Source organism: Myiozetetes cayanensis, unplaced genomic scaffold (genome assembly GCF_022539395.1).
Source record: "Myiozetetes cayanensis isolate MyiCay16 unplaced genomic scaffold, myiCay2020 scf5-8, whole genome shotgun sequence".
NCBI lineage: Eukaryota > Metazoa > Chordata > Aves > Passeriformes > Tyrannidae > Myiozetetes > Myiozetetes cayanensis.
This window is the reverse complement of record NW_026087742.1, coordinates 61,031,557-61,049,362: the sequence shown is the minus strand read 5'-3', so window position 1 is coordinate 61,049,362 and position 17,806 is coordinate 61,031,557. Positions and strand designations below refer to the sequence as shown.

General features: G+C 42.9%; 2 protein-coding genes across 2 annotated transcripts in view; one reads left to right on the top strand and one right to left on the bottom strand.

The window, feature by feature from the left end:
- KPNA3 (karyopherin subunit alpha 3) overlaps nucleotides 1-4,390 on the top strand; it is a 50,083-nt gene extending 45,693 nt beyond the window's left edge. Inside the window, exon 17 of the mRNA XM_050332464.1 lies at nucleotides 1,820-4,390. Coding sequence (XP_050188421.1) covers nucleotides 1,820-1,918 — 99 coding nt within the window. The 3' untranslated portion in view covers nucleotides 1,919-4,390. The remainder of the gene's footprint in view (nucleotides 1-1,819) is intronic.
- Nucleotides 4,391-15,395: 11,005 nt separating this feature from the next.
- ARL11 (ADP ribosylation factor like GTPase 11) lies at nucleotides 15,396-17,058 on the bottom strand. The gene has a single exon (XM_050333017.1). It carries the CDS (start codon nucleotides 16,802-16,804, stop codon nucleotides 16,199-16,201), a length of 606 nt encoding a protein of 201 aa, XP_050188974.1. The 5' UTR covers nucleotides 16,805-17,058; the 3' UTR covers nucleotides 15,396-16,198.
- Nucleotides 17,059-17,806: the final 748 nt, after the last annotated feature.

Here is a 17,806-nt window from a genome sequence, read left to right as displayed (position 1 = left end):
TAACTTCAGGACTCGATAGATGGGCCCAGCATGTGATTGGGAAGTTACTCAGCAGAAGTTATGATACATGAGAAGTTCCCTATGCCTGTAATGATTCTCTGAGCAGTGTCCTAAAGTCTCCATAATGGCTCTGAGACTTCTGCATCTCACTGAAGAGCACAGTCTAGTTGGTGTTCATGGAAAAATACCCCATTGAGGATAGTACTCCCATTTTGTGCATTTACTTTTTACATTAACACATTTAAATCTATGCCTGATCAGCTGAATATGCCTCCTTTAATCAGGAGCAAGACTTTCCTTCAGATTATCATTTATACCGTTACTATACTTTCTGGAGCTTCTCAAACTCAAAATTGTAGAAACTCCATGATTGGGAGACAAAAGTCAAAACATGAAACCAGGCAAATTGTCGGGCAGTAGCTGTAAGTAGGAAAATAACCGTTGTTGTTTGAGGATTGGTGAGAAGAAAAAGAGAAGACGAGAGAAGAGAGGAGAGGGAGAGGAATCTCCAAATTGCCCTAGGAAGACAAGAGACTGATTATGTTGCCCTGCTTGGTAGTGTTAAGACGTAGTACCCATGGACTTCAGGATCTTCTGTATTCTCATTAGATGTTGCTGGCTGCTTGATGTCCCTTCATTGTTAATTCCATCTGCTCCTTTGCTGAGCCCTGTAAAGTGGCACACGTGTGTACTTTAGGACCGGCACTAACAGCTTCCTGACTTTAGTTTCTTGTGTTAAAGGCAGGTGAACTTAGGTAGTGTTACTTTGTAGTATCTCTACACCAGACAAAATTGCTAATGTATCAATTCACAAACATTTTGCAAAGCATTCTGAAACGGGATTCAATCTTCATGTGGGCATGACGTGTCCCGTGCTTCCTCCTGCGGATTGTTGCTGCCACCAAAAGCCTTAATCTCTTCCCCTCAGTTTAGGTATTGTCACCCAAAATAAAGATAAACAAAAGATTTTAGTCAGTTCTGATAGGTGAGTCAGTTCTGATGTCCGCACCACTGCAAGGTGGTCTCAGAAACCTATTTAGACCCCCCACACAAGGGATCTTACCTGTTTCAGAATGGCACAGTCTCAAATGAGGCTCAGAGAAAAGGTGGTGATTTTGAGGAGGATTTTGAGGGCTTGAAGTTGTGCATATTGATGCTACTGAATACGTTATTTGCTGTTCCTTGAGGCAGTAAATACCTATATTCTAGCAGCTCTGAGGAAGCTGGGTGAAGTTGGCTACTGATGCCTTTCACTGTATCCCTAGAGCAATGAAATGCTTTTGGTTTAAAACCAAATTCAGCTTGCCTTTATGACAGCTATATAAAACTGCTCTGAAATGAGGAATTCTAAATCCTTCAGATTCTGATAGGAGATACTAAGGACTCTTTTAAGCTTTATATAAGTATTTCTATCAGCTGCTGATAAAAAAGTATTTTCATGTTGAAGGAAAATGGGAGAAAGTACAAAACTAATTTTGGAATTCACAACTAGTGATTAGCCAACTCCAGAAGTACTAAAAATTGGCATTGAAAATTAAACTGCACAGCTAAAATAGCAACTACTTTGACCAAACAGCAGCGTGGTCCCTAACCATTATAATTTTCTGTTTCCCTGATGGTACTAGAACAGAGTTGATGTTTGTTCTTTTAAAACATATTTGAGGAATTGAATTGGAAAAAATGATCTAATTTTATTGCAATAATATTAAAAATAATTTAAAAAAAGAAAATACGAACATTTGTGAATCTCTTCTACATGTACCAAATTGTGCAGGGAATCAGCCTCTCTCTCATGTGTTTTTGTTGTTGTATTTTGTAGATCGATGAAGACCCCAGTCTCATTCCTGAAGCCACTCAAGGAGGTACTTACAACTTTGACCCAACGGCCAACCTTCAAACGAAAGAATTCAATTTTTAAGTTCAAAAAAAGTGCAGCTTCTCTTGTCCCACACCAGTACGAAGCACCACCAGATGGCTACCAAGTGAAGAAACAAAAGGCTCCAAGACACACATGCCTCTTCGTTTTGATGCTTCTAAAGCAAGCCATGTATCGGTCACTTTGCAGTTGCCAAACATCACTATCACATGGACTGTAAATGCATATGCATGATCTCTTAAACTGTTTCAGAATTCTTTTTAACAGTCCCAACTACCTTTTTTTGCCTTTTTCCTGGTGCCACATGCTGAAAACCGCAATCTGCAGTTTTGTTAAGAATATTCCATAGTGGTGGCACATTGGCTTTCCACGGAAAAGTAGCTTCTTTGGAAAATGGTGCGCTGTGGATCAAGACACTTTGGTATGATGCATACATTTTGGAAGACTTTACAGGGGCCCAGTTTGCTCTGAGCCTCCATCATCATCCTCCACAAACATATTTTCATATACTTTTATGTGGAAGAATAGATTCAAAAATGCAAGCCAAATGAATTTCATTGGTGAAACTGAAATAAAAGTAACTTATAAAAACACAACACTTGGCAATTGATTAAACACTTAAGTTTAAAACAAACAGAAAAACTACTTCAGCTATCAGTAATTGATGTTTGTTCATTAACTGCCTCAGAAACCAGGGTTGGAGAATGAACTGTAGATTTGGACTGGTAAAGCTTTTGCCATTATACCTAATTTTTGAGAACAGCGAGCCCTATTTGACCACTCACTTCAGCCTGTGTGTTCCTGCTGTTTTGAAGTAATCAAATGCTGTGCATGGTATTTTACCTGAGCTACAACCTGTTATGGACTTGAACTTCTGTTTAAGCTGAAAGCAAGAGTCCCAGACTGTAGAAGAAAAATTCTGTCCAAAAACGTATTAGTTAAAAAGAATCTTGCTTTCAACTTTCAGTAGTCAATATCTTTTGTTTTAAATTGATAATTGGATATGGTTGATTTATATTGGGTTTAAACTGTGGAGCTTTCATGTTTACTGTAATTTAGTCTTAAACTATTTTTTACTTAGTAACCAGTGCTTATGATGATGTGGTTGGCAACAAACCAGCAACTACTTAGAAGCGTCATAAAAGCTTCATTCTTGGAGTATTGGAAGAGTAATTCAGAAGTTAGTCTCAAATCTTATTCATGTGATTAAAAACATACAAACTGGTTGATGTGTGAGGCTGTCTGGAAGCTGCCGTTATTCAGCATAAACCTGATGTGCAGCGCACATTAAATAACTTTATATAAGGTATGTGAAGTCATTGCTTTTGGAAAATCGCCTGACCCAGTCACTTTCAAAGGGATTTTGGTATTGCTGGGGCGAAGATCGGTAATTTTGAAATTCTGTAAGCTATCACACAAACTGGTTTTGTTGCTGTTGTTTACTGGGTGTAATTTCCCAATGCATTGATGTGAAGGGATAGAAAAATCTAAACTAATTTAGTTATTGGATGTGGGTTGTATTTACTGTGATGAAGATAAGGACAGATGCCATCAGAGCTTTGTGGATCAGCTGTTTTTCCACTGATGAACAACACATAGCAGGTGTGCATTCATTAAATATATATCTGCCAAGGTGGAGCCACTTTAAAGAGTGAGTTGTCTTGTATCTCAGCTGGATACAAGCGTATGTTTAAACTGCAAGATTTTTACTTGCTAGATAATCTGTTTTAATATAGTGGTTTGGCCTCTGATTATTTATAGGTTTTATAAATTTTAGAATCAATTTCTCTTTAAGGTGGCTCAGATTTTTCAACTCTTGTGCACATAAAATTGAGTTGAAGTTCATTGTGCCTTTTTTCTTTTCCCAGAAGTTGAGTTGAAGCTTCATATGGTAACTGCATCCTATTCACACACTATAGTCTAAAATCTTGAAACTGTGTGGTGTTCGCTAAAAAACTAAACAATAAAAAGTCAAAGTTAGGTAAGGTCACAAAGTTTTTGTGAAATTAGAGTTCCAGCAGATGTTACTGTGGACAAATATTTCCTCCCTTCTAATTCAGTCTAGTCTTCTGTACACCATAAAGACTGATGGATACCTGGTTCAGCCTACACTCACTGTTATCCTAGAGATTACATACAAATTGATACTGAAAAAACCAGTTTTCCACTACTGTAAAGATTTGATCTTTTTCTTGCACTCAATGCATTACATTAAAAGTGAACATCGGAGAACTGGGTAAGGCGGGACAAAGCGTTTGCTCAGTTCTTTCTGCTGTGACCTTATCAGCTTTTGATTGGGATTGCACCATTTCATAGTTAATAAAGGAAACAAAGTATATTGCTGCACTTTTACGTTTTCAGAACAGTGTTTAAAATTGCATTGTTTTTATTATTTTTTTAAACTATCAGTTAAAATAGACTAAAACGTTCTTTCAAAGAGGCATCTAAATGTGTTCCTAATTTTGTATATGGGCTTAGGTTTTGTAACCAATAAAAAGCTGCTATCAAATACTATAAAAAAATTCAAGAACTTATTTTGAAGGTTATGGAACTGCTTAGTCTTCATGGATTGGCTTAGGGGTTTTTGTCTTTGACTAGATATTAGTTAGCAGAACTCCTCATGGAAGTCTGAAGTATGTTACAAGAATGAATAAAGTGAGCTAATGCAGTCATCTCTGAAACTGGATACGGAGTTTTATACTTTGTATGAAGATGCTTCCCAAGTGTGTACAGAAAGCTGTGGTAAGTGGGCTGCAGCAGATCCCTGTAACTTGAATAGTTCAAAGGTTTGAAGGGGGACCATGGTGTCAAGGAACTTTCACAGTCATCATCTACCTCCAGAAATGTCCTTTCTGGGCTCCTTGGACCCAGGTGCTAGGCTGATTGCTGATCCTGCTCTAATATTAAGCTTGGGACACTGCACAAGTGGGCCCAACTCCTGCCCAGTGTGCGTTGGGAGGGCGTGTACACCAAAACTGGCCTTAGGCAGGAGGAGACTGCCTTCCATGGCTCTCCATAGCTGGGAGGAATGGCCAGAATCCATCACCCCAGGCACCAGTGACCCCATTGGGGTGCTACTTGGGAATAGATTGGAGCTGTCAGAGACTTGCATTGTCCAGCAGCCTGGACAATTAGTACAGTCCTGCTTGAAGTATGGGACAGCACCAGTGGAGGGAATACTCTTGAACTGCTTGAAAGGTGCCTGTGGCTGCAGCTTTGGCTTTGCCATACTTTCTCTCTGTCAGTCGGCTGAGTCGCCTTGAGAAATGCTTCTCCCCGTGGGTAGGTTAATGATGGAATGAGCTTCCCGTGCTGTATTTAAATCTTTACAAATGCTCTTCCGAGAGGATATAAAGGACAACGATTTCATAAGAACCTAATTCCCATTTCCAAAAGCTGTTTAATCCCTTTTGTTCCTTCAGACTTTCAGTTGACAAACTGAATTGTGTTGGGTTTTTGCAACCTGTTAATCATGCATTAGGTCTTACCTAGGGGACCTGACAGACATTACATTGGAATAAATAATGCATTATTTTAAAAGATGTTTAATTTAGAGAGAATAAAATCTTGAAGATACATTAATGCCCCCCATACTTCTAAAAATATAAACACACTCATTTTTTTTGCTTTATCTGCTAAACAGAGAAATGAGTAAGAGGATCCACTGGCAGGCAGATTTTAAATTTTTTATTTTTATCTCATTGGACTGAATGATAGTTCAGGTCCACTTTGTTATTCTGCTCTGATCTATAATGCCCTCTAGATTCTGAGCGTCTTTCAATGTAGTCATTTCCACCAAATCAGCCCCATTGCTTTGTGTTCCTTTTATTTCATTGCATAAAAAGTACTCCCTATTGTGGCATAATTATGCTTCTATTCAAACATATGTAGGACAACAAATTATGCCAGGCCATTAGGAAGCCCTTTTCAGGAAGAAAAGGAAAAAAACCCGATCAGTAGAAAACTGGGCTCCAGCAGGCAAAACCTTGGGAGATTTTGCAGCAGAGGTTTGTCATGATTGCCACCATCAACTTGGAGAGAGCGGGGGCAGCGTGAGCTGGAGCTGCCTGGGCTGCTCAGCTCTGCTGCAGGGCAGGACATTACTTGAGGCTGCTCAGGAAAATTGCCTCATGTTAAGATGCAGAGTTAGAAACTAGAGCAGCTTCCCGCTTTCCTGATTCTGGTTTGTGTGTACATCATCCTGCCAGAGAAACGGTAATGGGCAGGTCTTGTCTCTGCTGCTGGCTTGGACCCAGAGATCTCCAGCTGCTGCTGCTGCAGGAAGGAGCAGCTTTCTCCTCAAGTGCTTTCATGATACAGCTTTGTTGAGCAGCATCCCAGTTTATAAAGGAACATAAGAGCTGGGTTTTTTCCAATCTTAGTTTTGAGAAAATATATTGGGGAGATCGCAGGCTTGTGTATCACACCTAAGAACATTGATACCATGATCCTTTTGGTTTTAAAATGAAGGTTGAAGCCTTTATACTGCACTCTGTCTTCATCTACAGCACTAAAATAGGTGAATGTCATCACGCAACCTCTGAGGAAAAATGGCAAGTTTTGTGAAGGATTTAGATACCCTCTAGGAAGACTCTTCCCTGGACGCAGTGGGCAAACTGCAGGAGGAGGTTAGTTTTTTGTTTGCTCAGTACCTTTAAGTAGGGTCCAGGGACACACAGAGATGTGGAAGATGGATTAACCATCCCCTTTCCTAAGTAGGGTCCTGTGGAAAATCCGGTGGTTGGATTTTTGTAATGTGCTGAAATGGAGCATAAGGGAGCTCATGTCTGCATTTTAATTATTTGGAGGCTGATAATCTTTAGTGGCTTTGTTTGCTTTTAACCCCAACTCATGGAGCCAGATGATCCACCGTAAAAAATTCTTTGTATGAAAAAGGAGGGTGAAATTGAATTATTTTGCCAGTGGCCTCAGCAAGTTCAGTTCTAGGTTTGTGCAGGGAAATGCTTCGGGAAGTAAGCCACAGCACTTGCCCTGGCATTAGACCCATCACTGTTCCCTTGTGTTCAATGCAGTTCACAGTTGGTTTCCCCAGCATTTCATACTTTTATATCCTGGTAGGGCTCCCTGAAATCTGGGTACTGCCTACATTTTATAATAATGAGAATAAGGGATAAATTCCTTCTGTTCTCCTTGCCATGGTGACCCTATGTTACAGAAGGGATGACCACTGTGAGGTCTGCCCCTGTCCCTGTAATAGTGAGAGTATTTGACATTATTTCTCTAGGAATGGTTTGTGCAGTCAGAGGTTTTGTCTTTTTAAGCACAGCAGCATGTAAATCTCAGGGGCTGAAATATGTGTAGGGGGAGTGTTTGGACTTGACACATTATCATGTATAAATCAAATACCTAGAAAATTTCCAAAAATTGTGTAGCTTTGTCAAAAAAAAGAGTGACCTTCCAGTTTTTGCATCCCTTGATCTCTTGTCACGTTTCACATCTCTCAGCCATTGACTTTATTGGTTTAGAACAAAGATTAAAAGTAAAAATTAAAAAAAAAAAAAGGTTGAACTCCCGCCTTGTACAGTTCGATTGCTGCTAAAATGGTGCATCTAACATGGAAAAATCTCTGTCCAAAGGGCTCATTTGTGAACACTTACAGTGTTTCAGGGCTCTGTGCTGAAATGTTTAACCCTTTGCTGAGAAAAAGGCCCAGTCCAAGGGGAGTATTTAGCAAGGAGGCATCTTGCTTCTGCAGCAGGAGGGTGTTCCTTCTCTCCCTGCTATCAAACTGCTGGGGTTTTAAACCCAACCTTATTGTCAGCGGCACAGAGCCAAGTGTTTGCACTGAGCTTTGTGTGGCTATTGATATCCAGGGAGATGTTTTTAGGGGAGCTCAGCCAGAGGTCTGTGCTTGCAATATTAAAAATTGATGGAAAGGGAAGAAATCACTTTTTGTAGGAGCCACAGTTTTCTCTGTATTTGATATTTTAGTCAACTTTTAAACTCTTTAGGTCCTCCAGGAGTTTTACTGACCTCAGTTGTGTATTAGTCTAAATTTAACAGAAGAATGATTTGGCCCTTAAAGACAGGAAGGGGCAGATGTTAGGGCAGGAAGGGTTTGCCAACCACTGCAAGAGCCACCCATACCCCTCCCTGCTACCTGTGGTGGGACCAGCAGTCAGGGCACCCTTGTGCTCCCAACATCTTCCTTTATTCTGACACCCTTTGCTGGGCTTCCTATGAGCTCTGCTAGCTCTGTTGCAGGTTAAATGCATTTCAGCCAGAGCAGCAGCAGTTGCTGAGCTGTGGACAGACCAATGCACATTTCTGCAGCAATCCCTGCAGTGTGGGAATCTTGGTGCCTTGTTCTGGCAGCCTTGCTCCCCAGACAGGTCCCTCTGTTAGAGAGCACCTTGTTCTCATTCCCTCCTGCTTGCCGAAGGCATTTGCCCAGGCCAGAGAGTGAGTGTAGGCAGGATACTGCTTCCAAGGAATGTGGGTGGGATAGCAGGGGGAAAACAACATCCTTTTGCTTCCAGGTCATTTGGGCAAAAAAGCTGTCCTCCTCACACAGAGCCTGCCATGTCTGTAATCCACGCAGCACTAAATCGGTGTGAACGCACGGTGAGTTTCCCACTGACCATTCCTGCAACTGACTCTGGTGAGCGTCACCAAAGCTGGAATGACAAAGTCTCCTAGAAAAATTACTGTAGCTTTCAAAAATTACTTTCCCTGCTTCTAAACATTTAAAATTAAATTTTTATGGAACACTGATAATTTCTGTTTCTGGGAAGATTGTTATCCTGAAGCTACATTGCAGAGTGTGTGCTGCAGCATCAGCCGTGGCTTATTCCCTCAGACTGGAAGTGCTGGGTTGTTGCTGAATACAGAGATGCACAGTGCTGGGAATACACAATGCTGTGGCCCAAACTAGGTATAAATAAAGCAAAAATCCAGGCAGGACATGACAAAAACACACAGTCTGACCCGACTTCTTAGTTTTCTTGACTCTGTAGTTGATGACTTTACCAAAGCAGCCTGGTTTGTATGCAGCTTTTATTTTGCAGCTGAAATTTTCCCTGTGTGTTTGTTTCACTTTTTTTTTTTTTTAACAGATGTATTATTTATGGTGCTATTTTATCTTTTTTTTTCCTTTTTGAAAGGATGACGTGACTTTTAGTACACTACTTGTACTGGCATCATGGGTAGAACATGCAGTCTCAAAATGCACATCCATTTTGTTGTCAGAAGCTCTTTCCTGGGGCAACATCACCTTGCAAGAAAATGGCAAGAAGCTCCATTAAATTCCAGCACCAAAGTAAGACTGAAATAATTCAACTAGGATGCATCTCCCATGAGGAAGATGGCAGAGACCATGAGATGCTCCTGTGTGACTGGAGTGTAGCGGCTGTGGACTGGGCAGTCAGGGGTCTGCATTTCAGCAGACCGCTGATCAAAGTGACAGGCAAAAGCAGGGCGAGCCAGGGCCAGTCCTGAGGACATAGTAAGCCTGTCAGAAGCCGGTCTGTGGCATTTTCAGCCTCTCTGTCTAGCCAAGGCTCCCGTCTTTCCCTGAGATTTAATGCTCTAGGGACTTGTTCTCCTGCAATTTTCCTGCCACCAGCGGCGCATGAGCCCCCATGCAGCGGTGGAGGCGGCTGATGGGTCTTCAGCTCTGCAAGAGGAGGGTGCAACAAGGTCATTTGTTACCTCTGCTGATGGTGTGGGAGGGAAAGATTGCAAAGTGAGCAATTTGCTTATATGGAATGAAGATAGGGTGTAGAATAGAACACCAAAAATATTGAGGCTGGTTTTTTTATCGAAGACAGAGCGGCATCTCACTGAAGGAACTCACAGGGGCTTCTTCCCAGGGAGGAAATACGGAACAATAAAGGTCTCTCTAAAGGAAAAAGCCTGGGGGAATCAAAGAGTCAAATCAGCACCTTCCTGACAGGATAAGGTGCTTGGATCACCTGAAGCCCTGGGGTTGCCTGCAGCCATCTCCAGCAGGACATGTCCCAGCTGTTCCCGTGTACTGCCTTTGCAGAGCTGCTTTTTCTCGAGAGCATGGCAGACATTGTGCTCATCCCTCTCAGAGCAGCTCTGGAGACTTGGGACTACTTTCCCATGATTGCAGCCCAAACCCTGCTCTTCCTTGCTGGGCTTCCTTGTTTTGTTAGCCATGGGTCCACCCTATCTTGAAGAAATGAGGCATCCTCAGGAATGGTCTGCCATATTTTGCCTCAGTTCCCCAAGGAACAGGGAGAAGCTACTTCTCCATCCTTGTGAAATCTCCACCCTGAGGCACATTGTGCAGATACCTCACAACTGATGAGGTGCTGGATTCCTGCTCCAGCCTTGTACTGATCCAAACCTCATGTCTCTGGAAATACTGCCTGTGCTGGGGGATGGACTTTTAGCATTCATCTTCATTTATGCTATTATCAAAAAAAAAGACTACTGTTAAGTGCTGTCAAAAGCCAGAAAATCATGAGTTGTAAAGCGTGTGCCTTTACGAGCAAGAGCAGACCCTCACACCATTGTACGCCCCCAGGAAATTAGGTCCCCTGCTCTCAGCTGGTATTCTTCTGCCCCAGGAAACCTCCACTTTGGTCTTTCCAAAGTCCTTTCCCTCCATTATCAAACCTCACATGGGCCCGTGTGACTTTGTTCTCTCACTGCAGAAACCAGTGTCTTTGTAACCCCATCACTGTTTGGTTAAAAAGCAAATGCTGCTACTCTGTCTGAGGCAAAGCGGAGCATTACTGCAGAGCTGCTGATCACCAAGGGGTTTTTTTGTGCAAGTGATTGTGGCTTGTTGAAAAAAAAACGCCTCATTGCCACATCCAAGTGTGGTTAGCCAGCACAGGTCAAAAAAACCTAATAAAAATCTGAGGCCTAAGGGAGAATTTAAGAACAGTTTGTCAGCTCTGGGAGCTCCAGGGAGATTGTTTCTGACAGCAATTAGCAGGCAAGATGTTAATGGTGCGGGTCTGGTTTAAAGCATTGGAGCTTTGGAGGTCAGAAGTGTCCAGACTGGGTTGGAGCAGAGGTTTGTTGTTCTGGTCTGACCACAGAGAGGCGGCAGCGGCAAGACAGAGCCGGGGGATACGCTGGGTCCATACCGCCTTTCATAGCAGTTGGTTAATTTATCTGTTTGGTTTCTTTTTTTTCCTTTTGGCAGGAACTTTATACAAGTCACATTGTGTGAAGTACGAGATGGGGGGAATGACGCACTTCCAGCCGTGGATGCATCGCTGAAGTCCTAATCCAAATGCCAGCCTTCACCTGGCATTTTTAGCAACGTGCAGATGGAAGGCGCAGGGCTGCCACTCAAACAAATGCACCATGAGAAAATCAAGTACTGGACAGCTTAGATGGAGGCCAGTTAATTAACCCCCTGAAGGCTGAAATGTCTTGAACTGTAGTTTCTCATTTGTCTTAATCATTATTGCATGACTGATTTTTAATACCATTTGGAAACAGTATTGATTGTTTTTTTTTAAGAAGTGGCATCACATGCGGTTTGCTCCTTGTTTTTTTGGTGAATTACATGTGGTGAATCTTTATAGGGGTTATTTCAGGGTTTCTTTAAGAGGATGTAGTTAATTTACAGCTGTCAGGTGTATTAAGCAAAAATTAAGACATTATACTGCATTATACGGCCTGTGTCCTAAAAAAGGAGGGGGGTTGGAATCTTTTCCATGTTGTATTTGAAAAGAAAGCTCTTCTTGGCCTTTAAAAAAATTCTTATTGACCTTTCTTCGCCCAGGCATTTCCCAGGTCTCTGGCTGCTGCTCTACACTCTTCTCCTGATGTTACAGCTGGTCACAGCTGCCTCTCATGCACCCTGTGGCTGCCTGTTCCCTCTTTAAATAGTGTATTGGCAACCATTCATGCCCTCACCCTGCAGCCCCGGGTTCTCATGGTTCCCCTGTGATCTCAGGCCGTTCAGCAATACTGAAACCCACCAGGGAAGTTCCATCAGTAACTGCAGGACAAATGGCATGTAGGTCCTTCCAAAGACAAAGCAAAGCAATGGTTCCAAGAGCAGAAATGTGCTAATGCACATTTTGTGCCATGGACTGGATGAAAAATGGAAGTTGTGGAGTGACCAGGGAAAAGGTGAGTCATCCTTCCTGCACTGGTGAAGAGAAGGGGAAAAGGTGACTCATCCTTCCTGTACTGGTTTTAGTGTTGGTTGGGTCCTTTTTTTCCAGTTTGCTGCTTTCATTCTCACTGGATGTGGATGGAAAACTTCTTGACAGGAATTAGAAAATAAGTCTGTGCTGAGTTCATAGTCTGGAAAAGGGTTTGTTGAAGCTGCTTTGAAAACCAGCCCTATAGAAATGTTAGTAAATCAGTGAGTAATTAGCTATGCTCTTTCATAAACAGTGTGAAACATGACTAAAATGCCTGGGTGTCCTCGAAAAAAGCAGCAGGACATGGAGGTAATTCCCACTGCAGTGATCCCTGCAAAGCAGAGAAGGGATGGGAGGTGCGAGGGTTGGAGGAGCTGATTGCCTTGGGCAAGGAGGCTGCTCTGACATCTACAGGCAAGCGTAGATGCTTACCTGTATGGCTCATCCCAATGGAGTGGTGTCTGGGAAGATTAATGCACAATTATGGATTCTGGTCATGTTACTGTAAAGGTTAAGACAAAACCAGAGCACCTCTAAAAGTGTTGTTGAACCTCCATCTTGGAGACATTCAAAACTGCTGCTCCAGACCTCAAGCAACCTGATTTAAGCAGTGTTTTGGACCAGATGTCCTTTCCGAACCTTGCTATCTTATGAGGTGGCTGCTTGTGCCACAACATTTAACCCAAGGCCACCAAGTTCCTGGAAAAACAGAACATAGTAACAACTAAATACTGACCAGGACAGTTAAAGGTTGCTGGTGAAGCTGTAGGAAGATACTAAGAGAGTCTAGAAACAGGATGAAAGTTATTACAAAGGTGAGGAGGGAAAAAAACAGGAGTAAAACTATTCCCAAGAAACCTTTTTGCTTTACAAAGAGAGTGAAATAAATACTTGCTGCTGTGGGGAAAAAGAAAAAGAAAAAGAAAAAGAAAATAGAAAAAGAAAAAGAAAAAGAAAAAGAAAAAGAAAAAGAAAAAGAAAAAGAAAAAGAAAAAGAAAAAGAAAAAGAAAAAGAAAAAGAAAATAGAAGAAGCTGACTGTTCCAAACTTCTCCTCTTGGCTTTAAGACAACCGGTGTTAGGGATGGCAAGTGGATAGACTGAGCATCTAGAAAAGCTGCTAGAAGGGAATCTTGATCAACCAAGAGTGGGCTCTGTGGTGAATAAGCCAAAGGACACTTTGAATTTGTGAGGATCCTGAAATAAAAGTCTTGAGGATTTTTTCTTTAGCTTGCTACTCAGAGAGAAGCTATGTTATTTTAGAAATTGATGCAGAGATTGTGACATCTATCACACACTCAGGAAGATGGAAATTAAGTTTGAAGACGCTCTCCTGGCTGAAGTCCATAAGGACAGATGTTTAAGGGATTAATACCACTCCATGTGGCAGAGGCTATCCTGCAGGATTACCAAGAAAAAGCAGCAATAAACTTCCCTCCCTCAGGCTGGCTGCTTCCTGCAAACCGCCATGCCGTTCCCTCTGAACCAGGCAGGACTTTTGACACTGAACAACTTAAGTGCTGTGCGGTGAACGTCCCACAAGCCTTTGATTAGAGCAATGCATTGCTTGTTAGATTGACTTGTTTTTAACACGTTTCCAATGCAGGAGAAAAGACAAATAATTAGAAGTAAACTCTGCGTCGCTGTTTCAGAAATTATGACCCATCATTGTTTTGACAGTCTCTACAACAACGGCATAAATGGGCTGAGTAATGTGACCAAGCATCCAGAAAAGCCTTATTCCAGAAAACAAGGATGGTAAATCACATGATGCCCCATGAGATGGGTTGTTTTACCAAATCAGTGCTTCAGAGGAAGTGAGAACACTTTCAGTAACTGGGATATTGCTTCATCAATTTCAGACAAATTCAGGGTTACCACCGTGCCTTCTTCCCCACCTCCCACTTTGCTATTGTAATTTTTAATTAGTGCTATATATCAAAGCCTGGCGATTACCTGTATTTGCTGCCAGAGTAGCCTATTTTTTCCCTTTATAAAGAACTTAAAAAACACCCATGGGGGAATGGGAAGACTTTGGTTCCTCTTTTAACCACCAGCAGACAATCCTGTAGAGTCAAATGCAGGAATTAAGAACCACTTAAGAGTAAAACATCACCAGGACAACCTTTCAATGTGTTGTTGAATTTAAACCATTGATGATGCCTCTGCCCTAACATACAATTCTCTGTTTTGTACCATGTAAGATGCAAGACCAAAACACCAGCAAAATTAATAAGGAGAATTTTTTTTTTTTGGCATGGCAATGCAACAGAGTCTTTTGCATTGTGCCTCTAGGACTGGTGTTCCAAAGGGCCACATGAGTTTCAGAGAAGATGTGGCTTTTTTATGTATTGGCAACTGGGTTGCACTGACGACTTGAATTTGTTCACCTTTGCCTAGGTATGAGCATCTTGTGTTGTCTGGCAAAACCTGCCTGCTCTGACTGTGACAGCCTCATATCCAACACGTGCGTTGCAGCTTGGTGTGTTAGAGGCAAAAAATGACCACCTACAGCAAGCCCAAGGTGGACCAACCAGCTTATGCTACCTGCAAAGATTTAAAGATGTGACTTTGTCTCCCTTAGCATGCAGAGAGATTTGTCCTATAATTAATTATACGATTCAGTGCTGCTTAAGTATCCTCATAACCACGATCGCTTAGGCCAGATCAACACTGGAGCACTGTTTCATAGCACATAATAACTCTACATTAACACAGCTGACAGAAATGTGGCTCTTTTCCATTGGGAAGTATTTCTTTTATTGAGACCTTCCTGTAAATGTCTGATTCTGTTTCTCCACGACTGTCTAAGCTCTCTATTCCAGCTGCTGTCTTCTGTGGAATGTGGCTAATAATAGCACCAGTAGCAGCTGGACGGTTAATTCCTTAACGGCTGTTAAATGCTCTGGTATGAACGGAAGAGGGTTTCACTGTGTATTTCTCCTCGGTGTTTCTAGGTTGGATATGTTGTTCCTTGAAAGCAGCTGGCCTCTGAATAGAAACAGAAATGGAAAACAGAAATGGAAACGTTGTGTTCTATCTATCCCCTTCCCCTATTCATTTTGTAGTAAAGCAGAGACTACTATGAAATATCTTAATTTTAATCCTGGATAACAATATTTTGGATACAGGGCACATATTTTATAAGTTTTTCCAATGGTAGGCTGAGCAGGATTGGACAAAGACCATCAGTGCTACACAGGACCCTGTCGTGAGCTGCCAGGGGCATTTGCATCTGCCCCAGACAAAACTGAGTGTGGAGAGACCTTTGGTTACCAACCTGCCTGTGCCCATAGGTGCCCACAGTTACCAACCAGTGCATGTGGAGTGGGATCAAGCAGATTCAAAAAGTCTAAGAGATGGGGTTTTTCTTGGCTGTTCAGGCTGCCATGAGGATGTTTAGAGGTTAACCCCTGGCTATGCAGACATATTCGCAAGCATCTAAAAGTCAGGTCTGATTTCTCTATATTTAAATATAATAGGAAAATGAGGCACCATTGTCATGAAATCGGTATTTGACAAAAATAACGAATGGAAAAAGAAGGAAACATTACAAGAAATGCATAAATTAATATATACACATCCTCAAACCGCAATACACCATCGAATCCTGACTTGCTTCCACGGTTTGAAGATTATACCTACAGATGCCACACTAAAGCCAATTAGCTGTTTAGCCATTTGAAGTCCTGAGTTTACACTGCTCCCATCCAGCCACTCCTTTTAGTGTCTGCCTGCTTTCCCAGCCAATGAACATGTGATTCATGTTGAGAGAGAAGCAGCGTGGGGCGTGTTCAAGCTCCCCTGCTGTGGGAATTACCCCATCTGGATGGCTGCATCTGGGCTGGGAGCTGCAGAAAGAAGAAAACCTCTTCTGTCCCTTGTACATGTCTCTGTTATAATTTATATATATAATTTATATTGCTCTGGCAAAAACATCTCTGCTGAAGCTCCAGACACAAGTGTGTAGTGGATGAGCAGAACATGGTGAGAGTGGGATAAGCTGCAGCCAGTGATGAGAGTCCAAGAGATGAGGCCAAACCTGCTCCATGATGGGAGCTTTGCTCAGAGGTTCTCCAGGTGGGTTTCAGTGGTGAGAAGCTGGGTGTTTCACAGTGTGTGCCAGCTACAGGTCTGCTCATTTTAGAGGGTGCCTGGAGGCTGGAATCCTCTGTGACAAAGCTGCTGGCAGCGATGAGTGGGGAGGGTCCACTTGAGTTTCAGGTTTGTTCTGGAGCTTCTCTCCTCTCCACCAGCCCTGTGATGGGCTGCTCTTGGGATACAGAGCTCGGCTCTGGGCCCCGCAGCAGCTCTCCCAGGATGGCCAGGACTTCTTGCAGGCCCTGGCCGGTGTGGGCGCTGCATCCCTGGAGCATCCAGCGGTGCCCTGCCAGCCGCCCCTGCCGCAGCATCTCCCCCAGCTCAGCAGGAGCCAGTGCTCCTGGCACCTCCTGCTTGTTGGCCAGGAGGAGGACGGGGATGCCAGCCATGCTGGGGTGGCTCAGGGCTTCCTCCAGTGCTGCCGCCGCTTCGGACAGCCGGGCCACGTCTGTGCTGTCAATCACAAAGATGAGGGTGTTGATGTCCTCCAGGTAGCCAGGCCAGCTTGCCCGCAGGCTGTCTTGTCCACCAACATCCCAGAGGGTGAAGGATACGCCACAGGGTGTTTGCAGAGACTCCACGTTGAAGCCCACCGTCGGGCAGGTCTCCACAGCCTGGCCACTCTTCAGTTTGTAGAGAAGGGTGGATTTGCCAGCAAAGTCGAGCCCCAGCATGACAACTTGAGCATCTCTTTTTTGCCAGCCTTTGGAGATCAGCTTCCCCATCAAGATACTGCTGCAACTGTGGCAAACAAAGAAAATGCAGCCACAGAGTGCTCCGTCCTGCCTCTCCGACAGAGCACCTTAGGTTTGCTGAAGAAAGACACAGGCAGCTTCCTTTTGCTTCTTTCTGTAGCTAAAATTAGGTGAGAGGTATTATTTATGAGGTGTGGAGCAGAGCCAGGGAGTGATGTTGAAAACAGCAGTTTCTATACTCCAGCTCCACTGCCGCTCAATTCCATTTTCATTCACGACCTGAAGTGATTGGTGCAAAAGAGAGCTAACATTTTGCAGGAAGAGGTGGGGAGACAGTGGAGCAAGTTTCCTCCCCACCACATACATAAATAAAGGAGCTGTTGTTCATTGGCTTCTCTAGGGGAAATCCACCCCCGGCAGGACAGGACAAGGAGGAACCTAGATTTCAGACCAGGGTTACTCTGGGAATTTGCTGAATCACAGTTCAAGGGTGTGGATTTAAAGCATCTTGAGCAATGAGACAACTGACAATTTTTCTGCCAATCTTATGTTAAAAAGTACAAAACAAATCTCTGTATCATCAGCTTTTACTACCTGTTGTGTGAATGGTAATAACAGCGATTTTTAAAAAATCACGCAAGCATGTTTTTTTAATGTCTCATTGAAATACGACTAGTCAAAATGCCTTTCCTGGGGTGAAAATCCATAAAATCCTTTACATCAAAGTATTTACTACATTTTAACTTTTGTAAATGAAGCAAAGTCATTCCTCTGCAGCTAAGAGGGTAAAAAATACCCCTTAAAAGAAGGGAAAACTGTTTAGCAAGACAGCCCCACTTGAACTTTACATGCCAGAGGCAAAAATGTGCTGATGTAACAGCTACCAGACTTGCCTGTGCAAGAGTGGCTGATTACAGCCAGCAGAGTCCCAGCAAAGCCAGTAGTTACCTTCCTTATTGGTTGGTTTCTGCTTCTAAAAGGCTGCTCAGAGGTGTGCAGAACCAAAAGCAGATGCAGACCTCACATCACAGG

Coding starts and splice junctions, on each gene's coding strand:
- ARL11 (XM_050333017.1), bottom strand. CDS start 16,804: ATGGGGAAGCTGATCTCCAAAGGCTGGCAAAAAAGAGATGCTCAAGTT.